At 45.5% G+C, this 19,951-nt stretch overlaps 1 protein-coding gene across 1 annotated transcript in view; it reads left to right on the top strand.

Moving 5' to 3' along the window:
• Positions 1-11,999: 11,999 nt before the first annotated feature.
• GNA12 (G protein subunit alpha 12) overlaps positions 12,000-19,951 on the top strand; it is a 34,483-nt gene continuing 26,531 nt past the window's right edge. The window contains exon 1 of the mRNA XM_041401465.1: positions 12,000-12,499. Within this exon, the coding sequence (XP_041257399.1) occupies positions 12,179-12,499 (321 nt within the window). The 5' untranslated portion in view covers positions 12,000-12,178. The remainder of the gene's footprint in view (positions 12,500-19,951) is intronic.

The following is a 19,951-nucleotide window of genomic DNA, read 5'->3' as shown; positions in this document are numbered from 1 at the left end:
ATCCATGAGAGTCATGGATACTGAACACAAATTATCTCTCCAAGATGACACCTTACAAATGCTCAGCACTGGCCAGAAGCTCTGCTGGAGCTGAAGCAGCTGGAAGGTACAGAACAGGCACCTGTGCTTAGGCTGGGATGAGCAGCTTGTACCAGAGGGAGCTTTTGTCCTGCAGTAAAATTAATGGAGCTGGTGGTGATGATGGTTTTGTTCCCTGCTCCTTCCTCTCTTCTCTGTCTTAGGTCACTGTTCACAAGCTGGATCTTGCAGAGTCCAGCCAGCACATCCAAGCCATGAGGGCTGAGCAGATGATTCCTGTCAGGAGGTGCGTGGTGCTTTATGGAAGCTGACGTGTGGGTCAGCAGGAAGACACAGGGTGGCACACGCTGTAAGATCACATTAATCGTCCCCTTGCCACTAACAGGGCTCACTGAGAACCAAAAGCAACTTAAAAACTGACTGAAAACTATAAAAATCTGTGGCAAAGCTCCTATTTTCAGCACAGCAGGGATTTCACTCTAGAGATTTATAAGTGCTTGAACTATATTTACTCTGAAATTGCCCCATTCAGTGAGTACCACAGGAAACTCATGGTTGGCTGCAACTGTAGGTGTCAGATGCAGTTGCGTGGGGAGGTGATGAGAATATATGTTTAACAAAGGCTTTGTTTTCTACACTAATTTTAGAATGAGCCTAGTTGAGGACTGAGGAGGCAGCTCTCAGGTGGTAGCACGTGTCATTAATAAAGTTCAAAACACAAACCACAGACAGTCAGCTGAGCTGAAAGCTTCCGTGGGCTCTTCACTGTTACTGGAAACGTGAGAGTCCTTCAGACAGGAATTTCTTTCTTACCACGAGTTTTATCTTGCTGAGAAGCTGTTTTGTAACTTAGGCAGAGTGGGTGATTGTGTGCATGTGCAAACACGTGCCTGTGTCACCACCCAGCAGAATGAGTCTGTGCAGACATGTGCAACATCATCCTTTGTGGGAACACGCCACATGACATTGGGGAGAATTGCTCCTTTTTTTTTTTCTTCTTTTTCTTTTTTTTTTTTTCTAGAAGAACTGTTTCTTTTGTTCCACCAGCAGAAGTCTTGGGGTTTTAGAGCTGAGCTGTATGTCCTGGCCCCTCTCTGAAGTACATCCCTGCACTTGTCACTAGGCCAACAGTGCCCCAGTGACTTGGACCTAGCTTGATGGCTCCCTGTCCTCCTGCTGTCAATGACCTTGAGCTGCACCAAATAATTATTTTCTCCCTGGTTTTGGTTTTTTTTTTTTTTTCAGCAGCAGTGAGGGTAATTGAATGATTGTAAAATAGGCCACTGGGCCAGTAGGGGTTAAGTGGAAACGAAAATAATGCCATTGATGGGAACATTTTTTTGGTCACATTTAAGGTCACAGTGAGATAAAGGGTTAGGAAATATCAGCCTGAGAATTTAACATCACCAGTGGCTTCTGCCAGCACATCCTGAGAGAGAGGGGAGGGGGTGAGGATGGAGGGAGAGGAATGTACAGACACTGGTGGTGGATTTAACCAGGACTGAGTTCAGACACCTGGAGCAGATTCACTTGAGCACTATTGATCAGAGTGGAAACATTAAACTCTTAATCTGGCACTGTTTCATTTGTGCTGCATTATTATTGTTATTAGAACCTGTGATTTACCGTGTCCAGCTTGGATCAAATTCAGCAGCTGTATTTCTCCAGATTATTTTGCACTCTTCCTAGCTGAAGTGCAGTCTGGCAGCAGAAGTTTTACAGCTTTTTGAAGGAATAAGGTCTCCCTCCAGTGGTGGCAGGAAACAGCTTTGACTCCCTAAATCAATGAGGGCATGTGAGGCTGAGAAAATGAGTGTGCACAATACACTTCGATGGGGAATAATTTTTTGAAGTATTTTTGAAGACCCTTCACCTCTTCTTGTAACATTGCTCCCAGTAGAACCCCCGCTGTCTGAAAATCTTCTCTTGTCTGGAAAACCTCCTTTTAATACTACCCCTTTTAACAAAATAGTTTAATCTGTGCAAATAGCACTGAATTCCCACTCAATTTGCCTCTTTTACTGTTGCAGTAGTAATAGTTCCTATTGCTGATTGTCAAGTTGTACATGAAATACTGGCTTGGATCCCATCACCCCATGGCATGAGGTAATACAGTGCTTTAGACATTTTGCAGAAAAAAAATCCCTTTGGATTAAGCTGTTTTCAGTTCAGAAGAGACATGTCCGAGCCCTGGTCACCTTGTAACAGAAAGCCATATGACACAAGTGCACTGGGGTGAAGAGATATTGATTTACCTTCTGTAAAATGAATGTAAAGTCAAAAGTCTGAGCATTTTTCAGCACCTTTCCATACTCTGCCTGATTGGTGTGACCCTGGCTGCAAGCCCCATGGCTCAGAGCTTCCACTGCACATCCCACACCTTCCTAATCATCCTCCAATTGCAGATTCATATTTTGAGTTGCAAAACTTGTGTGGTCTGTGTTGTAAGCCACAAATGCTCCCTTATTCATCCATTTTGTGTTCCTCATTCAAGTTCTCTGTTTTTCCTCTCTCTCCCCTCACATTTCCATATCTGAAGCAAACTTCATAAACGACTTTTCTTAACCTCCCTAGGCCTTACTGCAGCACCAGCAGAAAAGGTGCAATATTAAAAAAGGTATTAAAATAACAGAGTGATACCTCCAGAGTGATGGGAAGCGCCGAGAAATTCTACTGAAACCAGTATTTAATGATAATTATGTTTTCCCTTCCAGTGGTGAATAACCACTCTGTGCTGAAATTAGAAGACTTGCTCAGAAAGGGTTCCATGGGATTATTTGATTGGAATATGTCAGTGGTGCTTGTGGTTACCATTCTCCTGATTTCATGCCAACAGAATGGGAAGTGATGGCTTGAAAATCAGCTAAACAGTTCTGAACATGGTAAATGGTTTAGAGAAAACCCATATGAACATTTGCTTTCTGAGCTCTTTCATCATCAGAACTGTGTTATAGAATAGCTTGATTCAGTCTTCACTGTATCCTTAAATATGAATATTTTTTTTGAAGATAAAATTTTATCTTATCTCTTCCAGGAGAATGCATTGTCCATGTGTACAGTTTGAGTTTCTGTTTGTACTTTTGCCCTGTCACCCCCAAATATTCAGTGTATGTTTCTTCCTTCTTCTAGCCAAGGGTATAAATTGAAATTCAATTCCATTAAAGTTGTAAGTAATCACTCTCTGGCTCTCATTAGTAATGATTCGGTGCAGGGGGATCCCGGCTGCTCCCACAACTGTAATTCAATTGGACTCATCAGCTCTTGTTCACAAATCGCTTGAGCTGCACTTTCTTCCCAAATTTATGGCATCAGCACTGTCCAGAGGTTGAATTACAGCTGCAGGTTTGATCAGGGACTGCATTATTCTGCATCTAATCCCTGCATTCTGACAGCAGTGGGGGGAGCACTGTTGTTTTACAGGAACTCTGCATTGTTCCTCTGCTTTATGTCAGGGGCTGAATTGCCTTTGGAATCAGGGAACTGTCAGCCCAAAGCTACAAGCAAACAACCAGCTCCAGATGACATGGTGTATAAATAACAAACATGGAGACACTCAAAAGGCAGCACTCCTTCTTCTGCACTCTCCTAAATTACCAGGATGGTGATTGACCACAGCCTGTGCTCCTGCATCAGCGGATGCAATCTGAATATATTGATGCTTTCTGAATATATTGTTGGAATGTGACTCCCAGCTTTTACCCAAAATGAGGAATGTTGATATTCACTGGTGGCACAAAGTCACTTGCACATTGATTAAATATTTCAGCCAGAAGCCATGTTCATGCATTCATTCACATGCATGAGTGAATTCACTCTTGAGCAGTGACCTGCAGCCCACAGCATTCCTGGCATGAAGGGCTCTGGCACAGAGCAGGCCCTGTGCCATTTTCCACAGAGGTGAGTGGCACCCCTCAGCTGGCAGCCAGGACTTGGCCTCCTGCAAGGCATCATTCCCCAAACCCCCAGACAGCCAGGTTTAATCCCAGAGGGATACAGAAGCCTTTACCTCTCCTAGAAACATTGTCCTTCAGCTGACAGAGAGGGACTGGCAGCCTTGTTTGGAACTGATCCTCGTTAGGAGCAGAGGAAATTCCCCAGGCACATCTAACCTTGGATCAGGCTGGGGGGGAATGGTGCACTGCCTTTGGAAGCTTCTCCTGCTTTGGCATATCTGTGTCCATGTGCTCCAACAGCACAGAGCAGAGCCCCAGCCCGCGGGTATCAGTACCCACCACTCATTTAATTGACCTTTGCTGTTAAATCATTAATGGAAATCACTGAACGTGGGGCAATAAGGTGGTTTCACCACTGTTCTGCTGCTTGTGGCTTCTGCTAATTCTGGTGTAGTTTTGCTTGCTCTAATAGCAGAATCTGTCATCTTCTAGTTTCGCACAAATCCTGGGAGGCAAATTAGAAGAGATGTGGAGCAAATTCCTGTTGACTTTAATGAGAGTTGTGGTTTTTAAAAACTACATTAAGAAGAAAATGAACGTTCTATTATTTCTTTATGCAACCTTGCCTTTTTTATACACTTTGTGGTTGGAGAGACTCTGACATGAGACATGCTATGGGAAATGTCTGCTTTCATATAACATCTCAGAGCAGCAGCATTTGGCTGCTGGGCTGCAGCTTTCAGAGAGCTGTCGGCATCACCTGTTGTGTCAGTCCCCTGTGGCTGCAGATCCCTGGGCAGGATTCTCAGTCAGCCTCCCAGGTGGGTTCCAACATGTTTTCAGTGTATTTTAGTTCCTTCTTTTGTCCATTTTTTTATTCCTTTTCAAACTGAAATATATTTTTTCCATTCCTAATTAACTCCCTGCCACCCTACTTGTGGTAAAACCTGATTTATTTTTCCTTCTCTGCACTGAGAGGACAGGATACTTAATCTCCTCTGGGTGGACGCTGAAACACTGTCTGAATAAAATGCTGATCACTCATCTGGTTAGCTCCTGCCAGCTCTTCTCTGCATTCCTGCCACCTGGGTTTTGCATCATTTGCTATCATTTCTTTAAGTGACAGAGCCTATTCCTTCTCCATTTTTGGGAGAGCAATAATTCCTAAATTAGCTGGTTATTGCTTTTAGGTGTGGTGTGTTTATCTTTCATATTAATTGTAAGATCATGAATATTCACAGGCTAAAAAGGATTGTTTGAATAAATGCTTAGAAAGGGTATTAAACCAATGTCTACAATTTACTGCATTTGCTGTTCTTTTGGGATATTTTTTTGTGGATAGGGAGCAGTTTTTTATACCAATGTCCACTTGGTAGCTGCAGAGGAATAAAGAAGGCTTGGGATCCTTCGTTCAGGGAGCAGTGAATAAATACATTGTAGAAACAAACAAACGTTAGCATTTTGAAAGGCTCCGTGTTTGACACGCATCTGCAAAGTAAAATATGAATTTCAGATAGATGTGCACACATGCATCCATGTTTGCAGGGGCAAACTCCTTCAGATGGCAAACACTCACTGTAAGTGCCAACATTTTTTGCACATCTTGGAAATATTTGTGTACAAAGAGAAAGAGCAAAGACTGCCCATCTGCAATGTGAGTGGGGAACGCTGTGGGCAGCGTGCACGTGTGCTCAGTGAAGGGAGCCAGCTGAGGGAGGTGAAGAATCAAGGCTTCCCTTCTTCCTGCTGAAGCCTTGAGAGGCCCATTCAGTGACATGTCTAATGACACCTTTCAGATGCAGCATCCATCCCTTCTGCCTCACCTCTGAAACCAGCCCAGGCTGAGGAACCTCCCCATGGATGCAGCCCAGGGGCTTGGAGCCTGGCCAGCCACCCTGTTAGTGATCTCAGGCAAATACTGGGAACTCTGTTCCATTTATTCATCCTGAAGTGGAGGTGTTAAGAAACATGAGGCTGGTAAGTGGGTGACAGGCATCTGCAAGTGTCACCTCAGCAATTCAGGTTCACAGAGAGTCTTGGAGCAGGATTGCAAAAATTGCATCATTTGTAACCTTTTCAGCACCAGTTTTTTTAAACACAAACTGTAACCAACAGCTTTCCTTTGGACATGAAGAGAATAACTAAAGAGAACATCTGTTTTCCCTTTAGATGTGGAACTGCAATAGCAAGCCATGCATAAATTTTATTAAGGCTTGCTAATTTCTGACGAGTTTGGGGAGATACATGCTATCAGTGCAGATATTTGGCTTTGCATCACCAGATGAAAAGTCATTTTAAAAACAATGCAGAAAAAATGGACATAGCTTGGCAGCAAATATGTAAGGTTCTGCTCCCAGGGCTTTGGCTTTGTTTATGCAATTTACAGATTTGTGCCCATTTTTTCCCCTCTTAATGTCACTCATCTTGTTTTCTAATGACTTTTTATGACATAGATGACTAAACAAAATGCACCTAAAGTGACAAAGCTACTTATTGCTGGAGCCTTTTGTACTCAAAATCAGAGGTCCAAATGCTTTCAGGACTTAGGTCTGCTTTTAACTTGTTCTTCAATGCCAAGTTTTTCTGGACCCCAAGAGCACTTGAGCCAGCACGAGCCTGTTCTGTCCCTTTTGCTGCAGGAATGTGTCCCCAGATTTCAAACTCCGAACTTGAGAAAGCCCCACTCAGGTCCCACAGCCCCAGGTTCTGTGCCCTCTGAGGAAACACCTTGGAGCAAAACCTCAACTTCTGATCTTATTTCACTCTCAGAACCAAGGTTCATCATCCTGAGGGATAATCACAGTAACTTCACAGAATCTCTGAATGGAAGGGACCTAAAACACTGTTGGGTTCCAACCCCCTGCCCTGGGCAGGGACACCTTCCCCTATGCCAAGGGTCCAAGTCCTGCCCAGCCTGGCCTTGGACACTTCCAGGGATGGGGCAGCCACAGCTTCTCTGGGAAACTGTGCCAGGGCCTCACAGGAAAGGATTTTTTCCTAATATCCAATCTTCACCAAGCACTGCAGGATGCTTGGCAGGACATGCCTGGAATTACACAGATCATGCCTTGTTGTATGAAATAAGTAGGAAAGTCACAGGCTGGGTTCAAAATATGCTTGTCTTCTCTCAATAATTAATTGTTTGTGGATTAATATGAGGTTTTGTGTTTTGAAAGTAAACTAATCCACTCACTGGCTGGTGTTTAATGAAGGAGAACAGGCTGCTGTCAAGCAGTCTGAAAATAGTGAAAATTAACTCCATGAAGTGTCACGACTCACATATTTTATGTATATGAGTAATGTGTCTTCTGTGGGACAGAAGATGAAAATACCACATGGAAAAGAAAAAATAGTGTCTGCCAATTTAATAAGAAAAGCAGGAATAATTGCTTTGACATAATTTAGAGTTTTGACTACTTGGTGGCAGCTGGACTGGGCCACTGCAAGAGAATCCACTGCAGGAGAACTCACAAACAGTAGGAACCAAAGGTTCTGCAGCCTCTGTATTCACAGAGCTATCAAAGAGGAAAGAAAATATGATTAAAAATCAGAACACACTGAAATCATAGAGTTCCTCCCCAGGTTGGAAGGGATCTCAAGGATCATCCAGTCAAGCCTTTCTTGGCAAAAAAACTGGTCTAGACAAGACGTTCCAGCACTGATTTAAGGTTCACCAGCTGAACCTTAAAAGTGTCCAATACTGGGGAATCCATCACTTCTCTGGGGAGATTATTCCAATGACAGATTGTTCTTCTTTTGAAAATTTTTCCTCTTCTGTCCAGTCAGAATCTCCCCAGGGATAACTTGTACCCATTTCTCCAGTCCTTTCCTGGTAAAGAGGGAGACTCCATCTTCTTTGTAGCCACCCTTTAAATACTGGGACGTGGTGATAGATAAGGTCTCCCCTCAGCCTTTTCTCCAGGCTGAACAAACCCCATTCTCTCAGCCCTTCCAGTGGCATTAAAAGGGACAGGGCAAATACTGAGACACAAGTTCACTAATAAGTGGATTTTTTCTTGAGAGATGCCAAACTACTTCAGTTTTCTTTGGCTGCACGAGTGTTAAGACTGCAAGCACTTCAAAAAATTAGGATCTCTCAGAAAGAAAATAGAATAGGGATCATAAAGTCCTGCAGATAACAACCAGCCAAGGGTTCAATACCTACAGCAAAAAAACTAATACTTTAGTACCAGAAGGTTCCCATATACTTAATGATGTTGCTAGAAAATGGTTGATCTGTTTGAACTGCTCTTGTTCATTCCTGTGCAGGAGAATGTTATTCCCTTTGCCTCTCTGCACTTTTTCATTCTGCCATGGGGAGTGTGCAGAGAGAAGGCCATTGAAAAAGCCATATAAAACCTCGAGAATGCAATAAGCAGAACATGGCACTTTTAACACGACAAAACTACCAGCTTAGGTAAGGCTTGAAGTGCACATAAACTCCAGCACCTCCTCAGGCAAAGAGAGTCACAGTCTCAACAGAGAAGCAGCAAAAGGAGTTTAGATCATAAATGCTCTTCAGAACTACAGGCTTTGCTGCCTGAATGCACAATGAGCAATTCAAGGGCCCAGATATCTTCAAATCACCCAGGCTAAGCCAGGAGCGCACCTGCCCTGTGGGAGCTACAGTTCAATATTCTGACTCAGTTTGCTCACCAGCACGGGGTAGGTGATTTATCACTTTGGATGATTCCATCACTGCACACCTTTCCTTGCCATCCTGTTAAGATCTTCAGTTTTGTTCCTAAACTCTGGAGTTTTGATTGCATTTGCAGTAGCTCTGGCATTGCTGCAAGGTGCTGCTACTGCAGCAGGAGCAAATCCTCCTTGTGGCTTATTTGCTTCTCAGTTTCACTGAGCAAAATGCTCTTTGTGGCAGTGCCGGTGTCTGGTGGCACTCAGGGGAACAGCAGCCATGTCCCAGGTGTGGCAAACAGTCCATTTTTAATGCAGGTCCATCAGCTGCACCCTCAGCTCGAGTGGCAGCAGCTCCTTCCCCCTGGGTCTCCTGCTGTCACTCCCGTCTGCAGTCAGGTCTCCTGCACAGGCAGACTCCTCCAGCTGCCAGACACCTTTCCAGCTTTCATCTGCAGATGTTCTCAGGGCCAGAGCCCCAAAGTTTATTCCTCAGCCTTTCCCCCAAGAGCCCCCATCTTTCTGCTCATAATGCAGTTGCTTCGTAGCCTAGAGGGGAGAGGAAATAATGCTTCCTTCATTGGCCCTTTCTTTCTATCCTCCAGTTCTCTGTTCTCTTCCATCTTTTAGTCTTTTCACTCTGTGGGAGATTAAGGAAGGAATAGAAGCAGCTGCACAATCAGCAGAAAGAGAACAGGAGTTATAGGAACAGAGATGGGAAAGAGGAAAACAGAGTAGAAATAGAAAAAAAAAGTAAATAAAAGAAAACTGAGAAGGCAAAATAATAGAAAAATGAAGTAATTGATATTGCTTTATTTTACTTTGTGTCAATACAAGTTGTTTTAATTTCAGTCTAAGCCCAAAGAAAAGAGACAAACCGGAAATCCTGAAGCATGGAGCTGGACAGGTAATAAGGAAAAGGGGAAAGGGAATTCTCTGAGGCTGAGAACAAAGCTGACTCTCAGCAGGGACACCTTCCCCTCCTGCTCAGGCTCATGACCAAGCCTCTGCAGGGCTGTCAGTAGTGATTGTCACATGGCTGTGAGCCCTGCCCGGCCCTGGGCACAGCCCCAGCTGCAGGAGCAGACAGAATTCTGCTTTGTGCTGCTCCAGGAGCAGCGTCCCAGGGAGTCCATGGGGAACCACAGGGCTGCGGGGGATGGAGGCAGGGCTGGACCTTTTCCTTTTCACAATTAGATGGGAGCTGTTGAAAGCTGCTTTCATGGATGAATGCATGGAGAACTAAGGACGGCTGGCAACTGATTTGTTTGATTAGTTTATTGTACACCACAATTTCCTCTCCCAGATGAAGCAGGTCTGTCACTGGAGTGGGACTTCACAGTTACTGAACTCTCTGCCAAAACCCCTCAGCACCTCAGAAGTCTGAAGAGGACCTCAAGTAGGGCACAGACAAAGCCAGGGGGGCAGGAGAAACCGAGCTCATCAGAAAAGGCCAATCTGGGCACTGCACAGCTCCTGATTTGCAGTTGAACATCTGTGGATGCCAGCGGGGGCCCTGAGTGCTCAGGGAAAATCACAGAGCGGGGGTTCGGCCTTGGGTTGTCTCCATCCCACCAGGCCGGGCTCTGGCGGGGCAATCATGACATCCAGTGGGAAACTCCTGAACTACAGCAGCTTCTTGTGGGGGAATGAGCCGCTCCTGAGGCTCAAACTGCAACCGAAGGGTAAGACCATGGAAGGGAAATTGTTCAAGAAAGCTTCTGTGGTGAATGGCTCAGGACTGAGAGTTTCGTGCTGGTCTCCTGAAATCTGCAATATCTAAATGTGGTTTGAAATGTCTCTTGCCGAGGAGAAAAACACTCAGACTTTGGGGAAGAGTTGACATCTCAGTGGGATTAATCTTCACACAGGATTCTCACCTCCATGGAAGGTTTTATTTAATTATTTTTGTTTTAAATCTGTGACGCCCTGACCTTCTAAGATGTCTCAATGCCTACAAGGGGACTGGAGAGGAACTTTTGACAGGGTGGTGACAGGACAAAGGGGAATGCCCTTAAGCTGAAGAGAGGTGGATTTAAATTGGATATTAGGAAGAAATTGTTCCCTGTGTGGGTGGGGAGGCCCTGGCACAGGTTGCTCAGAGAAGCTGTGGCTGTCCCATCCCTGGAAGTGTCCAAGGACAGATTAGACCAGGCTTGGAGCAACCTGGGATAGTGGAAGGTGTCCCTCCATGGCAGGGGGTGGAACAAGATGACCTTTAAGGTCCTTTCCAACCCAAACCAGCCTGGGACTCTTAGCATCCTTAATATTCTATGAAATCCCAGTCTTCTAGTAGTTTCCCTCAGCTCTCCATACTTGTGTGCCATGTTTGGAACAGGCCTGGGGAGGATAAACAATCTGAAACTTAAACTGGAATAGATGTTTATGCCGTAAATACTTGGAAGCACAGACAGAAGCAATGCAGAAAGGACAAATAATCTCATAGAGCTGAGGACATGTGCCTGTCTTTTATGATTTCATTCTGCAGCCAGAAGGTCTGGGATCCCAGCCACTGCTCGGTGATCACACACCAGCTGCTTCCCAAAATGGTTTTTTCCCTCCACCACCTAATCACGAGACCAAAGGGGATTTTCTTTCCAACGTGTACTTTGATACTTTAATCCCAGCTCGCCACCAGCCCGGCAGTGGATTGGTGCAGGGTTTGTGAGGGATGACACCGATGTCAGCAGGGACTGAAGCGCCCCACGGCAGCGGCTCACCCTGGCTGCTGGATTTGGGTGTCACAGGAGGCTGGATCCACCCAGGATCAGCTCCTGAGGGCAGCCGGGGCTGGGGAGACAAATCCCTGCGCGGTTTAACCTGGCTGAGCAAGGATCTGCGGATGCTGCAGTGTCATGGACGTGTGGTCCCTGATGACGTCAGCAATGGCACGTTTCTTTACGTCACCGCACGTTGTCTGGTGAGAACAAACCCCGCTGGGTTCTGACCCACACGTTACAAACAGCGCCCGGTATCGCCGGCTAGAACCCCAAGGGCCCGCCCAGGCCCCGCCGCACCGGCTCCCCTGACGTCATCCCAGCCGAACAGTGACGTCACATTGTGTCCCGTTTGTTGGCGTGACGTCACGCCACGGGCGGCGCGCCCTCCTTCTCGTTATGCCACCAGGCCCCGCCCCCGACAGCGAGACCACGCCCTCTCGCTGCTGATTGGTGCTCGCGCACCTGTCCCCGCCCCCTCCCGGCACTGCCCGCCCTGCCTTGCCCTGAGCCGCGTCGCCTGCTTAGTCCCGCCCCACATGCCGGTTCATCCAATTGGAGAATGGACTCTTTGAGCGACAGCGCTGCCGCCCAATGAGGGTGGCGCGGGCGCCTCCCCGCGCGGGCGGCGGCGCTCAGGGCAAGGGGCCGGGGCCGCGTGTCCCCCGCCCGNGGGCCTGCGGGCCGCGCCCCGCCGCCCGCACCCCCTCCCCCGGCCGGCCGCTCCCTCCCTCCGCCGAGCCGGAGCGAGGAATGGGCGGTCCCGGCCCGTAGCCCCCGGCTGCGGCTGCTCCTCCTCCCGGTCGCAGCGTCTCGGCGGCCTCCGCCCGATGCTGGCGGAGCTCGGGGTCTCGGCGGCGGCGTTGTGAGCGCTCCGGCCGGGCCGCCGCCGCCATGTCCGGCGTGGTGCGCACCCTGAGCCGCTGCCTGCTGCCGGCCGAGGCCGCGGGCCGCGCCGGGGAGCAGCCGCGGAGGGACGGCAAGGAGCGGAGCCGCGATGCCGAGCGGGAGGCGCGGCGGCGCAGCCGGGAGATCGACGCGATGCTGGCCCGGGAGCGGCGCGCCGTGCGCCGCCTCGTCAAGATCCTGCTGCTGGGCGCCGGCGAGAGCGGCAAGTCCACCTTCCTCAAGCAGATGCGGATCATCCACGGCCGCGAGTTCGACCAGAAGGCGCTGCTGGAGTTCCGGGCCACCATCTACGAGAACATCCTCAAGGTGAGGGGCGGCGGAGGGGGGTGGGAGGCCGGCGCCGGCACATCCCGCAGCGCCGGGAGCTTGGGCCGTGCCCGGAGTCGCTGTCGGGAAAGGACGGGAGAGCCCGGCCGGGGCGGCGGCTGCGCCCCCCGCTTGTCCCGCCGCGGCTCTCGGTGCTCGCCGCTCCCGGGAAAGGGTCTCGGTGCAGGTGTTTGGGAGGGCGGGCACCTTTGTGCTGCTGGGGCCCGGGGAGTGTGGGTTCCGGCGTTACCCCGCTGAAGGCTTCCGTGAAAAAGGCTCAAAGGAAATTTCCCTGCAAAGGGGATTGAGAAAAGCTTTGTGGAAACGCAGAGGAAAGAGGATATAGGTGTGGCCTGCCTTCTGGAAAAAACATTATGAGAGCATCCTCGAAGTCGGAATTGGAGAAACTTCAAGGCTTGAAGAAATGAGGAGGAATTTCTCTGCTTTTGCAAAATATCCCCGTCTGTGCACCTCGAGATGGGACAAGAAAGGGTCCTCGTACAGATGCTGCAAGTGGTTGTTACTTGGTGCATCTTTAGAAATGTGGGAGTGTAGGCCCGCAGAGTTGGGAATTGTGAAGTGTTATCAAACCTGGAGCTGAAATGGAAATAACTCCTGTTTAGTGCCTTTGTGGGAAAGTTTTCTCTCGGTGTGTGTGCAGGTTTTATAGTGTTGGCCGTGTGTTTCTCTACTGACTGGAGACTGTAAAAGCTGCTGGTAGAACCTTGGGTCTACAGACCAGTATTTCCCTAACTAGGGAAAACCAACCTTGACTAATACTGTTCCTTTCAGGGATACAAGCCTGGATGCCCTGTGCAGGTAGAAGTGATCACATTTTAGAAAATACCTAAAGATACATAAAAAGCTCACTCAGGAGTGTTTCTTCATCTTCATAATCTTTCCCTGAAAGAAATGCTGCTTTCCTGCCTATATTTTTCTGTGGGACCGTCACCATTCTTTTGTGGGCATGGATTTCTGAGGCTCTGTGAGATTTCATAGAAAGTTAAAGGAAAGGGAACTGTGCAAGTTGAAGATAACGAGTTACTTTTGAGTTTCCAGATTTGTGTTTAAATAGAAGCTTTATGTGCATTTAATAAGTGCAGACATACAATGACTCTTGTTTTTAAGAATGCTGCTATTCCATAAAGGGCTTTCACTTCTGTTAATGAACAGGAAAATTGTTGTCTAATTTTCTTTTCCTTTTTTTTGTCCATTTTCAGGCTGGAGCCCATTAACTGCAAGAAAGTTGAAATTCAGAAGCTTCTCTCTGTAGTTATGTGAGCAAAGAGAGTGTTATGATTTTTTAAATATGTATGCCTAGAAATAAGGAGTCTTATTTTACATCTTAATTCTTATTGTGGTTCCGTCAGTGATTTATTTTTTTGCTGCTGCTAATTTCAAGTAGTAGGAGAAGCTTTTAGGGAAGCAATTTGTGAAAATGGAAAAATCTGAGATTCCTTCCTCTTTAAGTTGTCTAAGCAGTAGCAGTTATGGTGAAATGATGTAATATTTTATGTATGCAGAAGGTGTAGAGCTTTCAACAGCAGAACTTGGTGTGCTTTGGAAAGAAAAGTGTCTCCTCCTTGTAGCAGAGGAGGTAGAGTCACACACTTGAAACACTTGTTTGCTGGGTGGCTCTGGGTAGATTTGCAGAATTCAGAGTAGAATCCTGGTCCTCAAGATAGCAGTCAGGTGTTCTGATAGTTAACAGCACTTCTTGGACTATGTCAGTTGAACCTTTTAAACTCTTCTGATCCTGAAAATAAAATTTGGAAGTAGCTTTAAAGTGGGTTAATATGGTTCAGCAGATTGATTGCCCTTTTGGCCTTGCAGATGGTGATTTGGGAGTGTTAAGGTTAGGTTAGGGTTCTCTTTTGGGTATGTGTAAAACTCTTCCTTCCCTTGCTTCTCCAGATGACACAGGTGGCTCTTGTGTACAAGAATACAATTTAGACTCCCCCCATAAGTTTTTTGGGGAATGGCTTGGGAATAGTCACTCTGGAAAAAGTAGGCAGAAGGAGGAAGAGCAAACAAAGAAAACTGGAAGAGTTTTCTGGTGGGAAGGCAGTAGATATTTTGTTTGCATTTTTGCTCATCAGAGAGAAACCTGATAACACCTTGATATTCTGCCATAATCCTCAGGAAGAAATCAAATAGCAGGACAGAATAATGGCTTTCAAAACAGAGTGATTGTCAGTGCTTTTATTTTAGGGTAATTGTGTTGTACTCTCTTGCATTAAACTTTGTTCTGTGAATAAACATCCAGTGTTTAAAGTAAACTTATTTAGCTTCTTTGACAGTGCAAGTTGTCAAGTGCACGTGATTGCTGCTCTTTCTGTAACAGTGTTTGGACTACACGTTCTTGTCACTTTTTCAGGAAGTTCAATGATCACCAGCTAAGGCTTAATGAAGCCAAGATCACCATGTGTTTAACTGGCAATAAAAGTTCTCAGATGAATTTTTAGTACTATATGTGGACAATGTGAAGTGGAAATGATCCTATCAAATAGCATTTAAATCTGTGTGACATTGTCAAGTACAGCTGCAGCAACCTTAGCCCGTTTTTCCACACAGTCCTCAGCCTGGGCAGACAATGGTCCTCCTAAGCTTCTGCAACACTGAGATCAGAGTTAGAAATGCAGTGTAAATCTCTGAGATTAAATGGTCAATTTTCATTTTCCAGCCATGACTAAACTCCTCTCTGAAGGAGAAGCATTCCTACTCTTGTAACAGTGCTGGATATTTCTGAAATGCTTATTGCAGTAGTGTTTAGGCAACTGTACAGCTTATTGAGAATGAAGAAACTGCTTCAGAGAACACAATGTGAAACCTCTCTGAAAATAACAGTGCTAAGTATGAATTGACGTTAGTGTCAGCTTCCACTTTATTTTGAGTTTTCACCTTCTTGCCTTTCTGATATCTTCTTAATGCTGAGTTCTTTGCTTACCCTGTTCTCTCTGGTTCTCATCTCCCATTTTGGGGAAACCCTAGTGAGAAACAAAATGCTGAAGCAAAATAAACCTATGATGCAGAATTTACTTTTCCATTTAGTACAGGTGATGGTTCAGGGCCTTGCTAGCTTTTTCTGGCATTTGTGGGATGGTATTCAAATACAGGAGTTTTGCTTTGGTTTAAGGTAAATAGTCATCGGTTAACTCGGGTTTTGCTTGTTAATCGGGGCTAAGTTTCAAAGTAACTTTTTGGAACTTTTTGATGATTGAAGTGAAAAGCAGTAGTGTTAATGTTCTGGTATGAGTACACAGGCTTCAGGACTTCAGCACACCCACCTGGAAAAGGAAAGTGCACAGGACAGGGCTGTCTGGCTGCTGAGGCCTGAATTTTAAGGTGACTCCTGGCTATGGTGGAAAACTGTCATGTACCTTAAGTTTCAAATCTAAGCAATGTGTAGTGGCATTACAGAGTATTTTGATGCTTTTCAACTGTAGCTACAGGGATTTTCTGATACCTTCCATCCAAAACAGATGGGTTGGCCTTGCTACTCGATTTGCTTCCTTTGATAAAAGTTAAAGAGCTCAGACACTCAACGGGTCACAACTCTGATGTTCCTTGTCTAAATGTTTTTTTGTTTCAAGTATGTGAATATCATGCTGCTTAAAAAAACCCGGTTTAGTTGCATAAGAAAATAATTACAGCAATCTACAAGCACCAGAGTGGTACTTGCACCAGCTTGTTTAGGAGATTTTGATCTGAAGAGAGAAAAAGTTCAGCTTTTAGAAGCCTGAAGTATAATCTGTTGAGCTCTTTTGGTTATGTTAGTTTTCCTGTTGAGAATGGAAATACCAGCTCAAGGTTTCACTACATCCATGAGTGTTTTCTTTTTGTTTGTGGCCTGAAGTGTAATGATTGACTAAGGAATTGAAAAGCCTGGAATTGCAGAGGGAAGGACTACACAGGAAATTGTGTGTTCATTTGTGAGCTCTGAGTGGGGGAAAAAACAAGGAAAGATTCTGAACATATAAAATCTTTGAGGAGCAGTCCTTTGGGACTTTAGAGTGCAGCTGCAGTACACGAGGGGATGCCTGAGAGCATTTCTCCTTGATAGCAGGAATATGAGTGGCAGTTAAACAAAATCAGTGGCTTCTGCTGAAGGCAGCTCTAAGAACTTTAGACTTCTGCAATTAATACTAAACCTGGACTGTTGCTGGGACTCTGTGTACCTTGAATGTACCTAAATTGTGTTTGTGGTGGCTGAAGTAAGTTGCTTGTACCTCTTGTCATCAACAAACAAACCAAGAAAACTCTTTTGCAACTTTCAAGTTGCAGCCAGATACAGATACAAACTCTGGCATGTGGAAACAGATTATTCCTCAGTTTGTTTGTCACTTGCAAGTGACCAAGTGACTACTCATTTATAATGTGAGCATGTTTGTTCCAGTGGCCTGCAAACTCAGGGGGAATACATCAGGTAAGCCCTAGTTAGTTACTCTTTAAATTGTCTTGACTCCACACTTCCCTGGGTTTACATGCAAATGAATTTGGAAACCCATTAGGAGGTGATGATGGTCACACTCCATCTGTTGCTTCAGAGCTGGGGTCCAGCTGTTTGAGTAGTTGGTCTCAGGACAGTGTCAATCTCCTTTCTGCTGGAACAGCTTCTTTTCAGAGGAATGACAAGGAGAGTATAGGAACTGTGGTTAATTAGAATCTTGAAATTTAATAGAAGTGCTAAAGTTCTGTACTAGAACAATCTTTTAATTCTGATTATCCTTACTCTGAGCTTATTTTATTAAGAAAAATAATATTCACTAGTTTAGTAGAAAAGACAAAAAACCCTGATGAGTCTTGCTGATCTTGTCCTTCCAGGTTTATTTCATCAATGGATCTCTTACTGACTTCCAGTTGGTATATTTTCTATGTCTTAAATCTAAATTCTATCAACTCTGCTTGTCCCTTTGCATTTGGGGTGTCTCTTGGTTGGGCTGGGAGACAGCAATCTCTCTTCATCATGGCAGATACTGGAAGAGGAGTAATGGTCAGTGGTAAATGATAAATATTCATAGTAGTTCCAAAATGGAGCTCACAATGCTCTTGTGATGTAGTCATTAGTATTGCAGAACATGACTTAGTCCCTGGAGACTGCAGGCACATACTTTGATGTCTTCCAGACAAAAGTTTAGTCACTGAAGTGACTAAATTTGGGAGCTTACTCCCAACTTATTCACTTGGTTAACTATACATGTAGTTTTATAATTAGCTTGGAAACGGTATTGGCAAAAAAAATTAGCAAATTGTCCTGTAAAAAATGTGTACAGGAAAACTTTGGAGTAAGCTCTAGTTTACATTGTCTGGAAAAATAAGTTCAATGCAAATTCCAACAAGGAAAAAGCTGAAAGGAATTGGAGGCTGCAGAGTTTCCAAATGAGTTTCCACCCCTTGCCTGGGATTTTTCAGCGTAGTGAAGGTCAGGAGCTGGTCCAGCCTGGCATTGAAAGCCCTGTCTGAGCACATGTGCTGGGTACTGAATCCCTGAGGGCAGCCTGGCAGGGATACCTTTGGGGCTGCAGATGCTGTGTCTCCTGCATCGAAAGCATGAACTAACTGTGAACTGATATTGGTGGGATGGTCTCAGGGCAAGGAGAAAGCTGCTAATAAAGTCTGAAAGCGTTAACTGAGAACTTTTTGTGAGGTTCTGAACGTCATCTCTGAGGTCATCATCTCTCTACCCTGTGCTGAGTTACAAGTAAAGTTTGCAGTGAGTATTTTCCTTCTGCTGCATTTATCGTCATTTCGCTGGGTTCACTCAGAGACAAGGACTCTTTTCAGAGTTTCCAGACAAGCAGACATCACTGCTGCTCCCAATCCAGAGACTCGGTGGCTAATCCAAATGTTTTTTAATATTTGTGTTCCTGTGGACTAGGTAAATGACACTTCCCCTTTGTTGCCATTTTTTATTTGTATGCTGGCCTGGAAGGTAGGTCGTCTTTGCTGTTTACCTTGCTCTCACCTGGGTGGTACTGGAATATGTGAGTGGTGAAAGGACATGCAGAACTGGGGAGCCTTTTTGTTGTCTAACTGGGCCAACTGGTGCTGCTCCCACCTCTACCCTTGTGTGTGTCTCGCCTCACAGTAAACTAATACAGCCAGTGGAAATCACTTTTTATATGAATAGCCAGGTTCTTGGTGATGTTTGCTCGCTGGATTGTGGGCTCAGGCAAATGACAGACCTGTCAAACGGAAGAGGGTGGAACTCCTCTGCCAGGAAAGATGCCCCTTTTGATGGTACCTCATTTTTTTGCTGTTCTGTAATGTGAAACCTTATCCTGAATGACATTGGATTCTCTGCTGCTGCTTGGCCTAATGCTCCAAGGACATAGATCAAAGAAAAACTCTGTTAAGGCTTTTATGATAGTGTGCTGTAAAAATCCGATTGTCTTGTTGTCACTCTGTAGTAGGTCACCTTCTCTGCAGTGTTCAGACAGCAATTTACAAACGGTGCATATGATTATATTTGCTAACACTGACAACTTTATTTTTAAAAACTGTGCAGCTGGACCTGTGTTCCTCATCACCTTGCATTGTTCCTCTGGCTCCAAAGAATATCTGTGGGCCGAGGTGGGAGCAATCCTGTTGGCAGTAGCTCTGATATAGATTGGTCTCTGTGAGATGAGATCCCCAGACTTCTGCCAGTTCCTTGTCAACAGCAGTGAGGAAAAACACGCAGTAGGAAACACGCTGGGATCTCCCTGTGCCTGCAGTGTTCCTGCTGGTTTGCAGCCCTAGGAGAAGACAGCAGTGCCTGTTAGCTGTGGCCTGGAGTCCCCAGGGAGGGCTCAGCACTTCTCTCAGGACAGTAAGGTCCATAACTGATATGTAGATAACAGATTTCGTGCATTGCTGGAGGTTGAGCACTTCTCTCAGGACAGTAAGGTCCATAACTGATATGTAGATAACAGAGATTTCGTGCATTGCTGGAGGTTGAATAGTGTATTAATGGTAAAAGTGTAAAAAGTAGCTGCTGTAGTATTTCATGTGTAACAGTTGCTCTGTCGTCTGTGCTCTCTTACTCAGTAGTAAGTTCTCTAAAATCGAGAAAATGCACTGTAGGAGACTCTTCTGTTTGTATACGAACTCTGAGCAGGTTTGCAGGTTCTCTCTAGACACTGAATCATGTTTTTTGATCACTTAACTGCTGGTGTGTGCATGGAAGAGCCTGGCCTTGCCTATGAGCAAGTGCTCCCCAAACCTGTTGTGCCAATTTTATGTTTGGTGCTTAATTGAGGAGTGTTCACTTGGCCTCTGAGTTGGTCCATCTGGTGAAAGGTGTGAGGTTTTAGGGATAATGAATCCTTCAAGTACTGGAGCATATGAATAATTTTAAAAGAGTGTTGTGTTTTATGTAGCAGTGTTACTACAGATGTAAGATGTGCTTAAATCACGCTGCTCTTTAAATACTGCAAACATCTCTGGCTTCAAGTGGCATTAGCTCATGAT

The sequence above is a fragment of the Onychostruthus taczanowskii genome, unplaced genomic scaffold (assembly GCF_017590055.1).
Source record: "Onychostruthus taczanowskii isolate IOZ18803 unplaced genomic scaffold, ASM1759005v1 scaffold19, whole genome shotgun sequence".
Lineage (NCBI taxonomy): Eukaryota > Metazoa > Chordata > Aves > Passeriformes > Passeridae > Onychostruthus > Onychostruthus taczanowskii.
The sequence above is the reverse complement of the archived record's forward strand: the minus strand, read 5'-3'. Positions and strand labels throughout refer to the sequence as shown.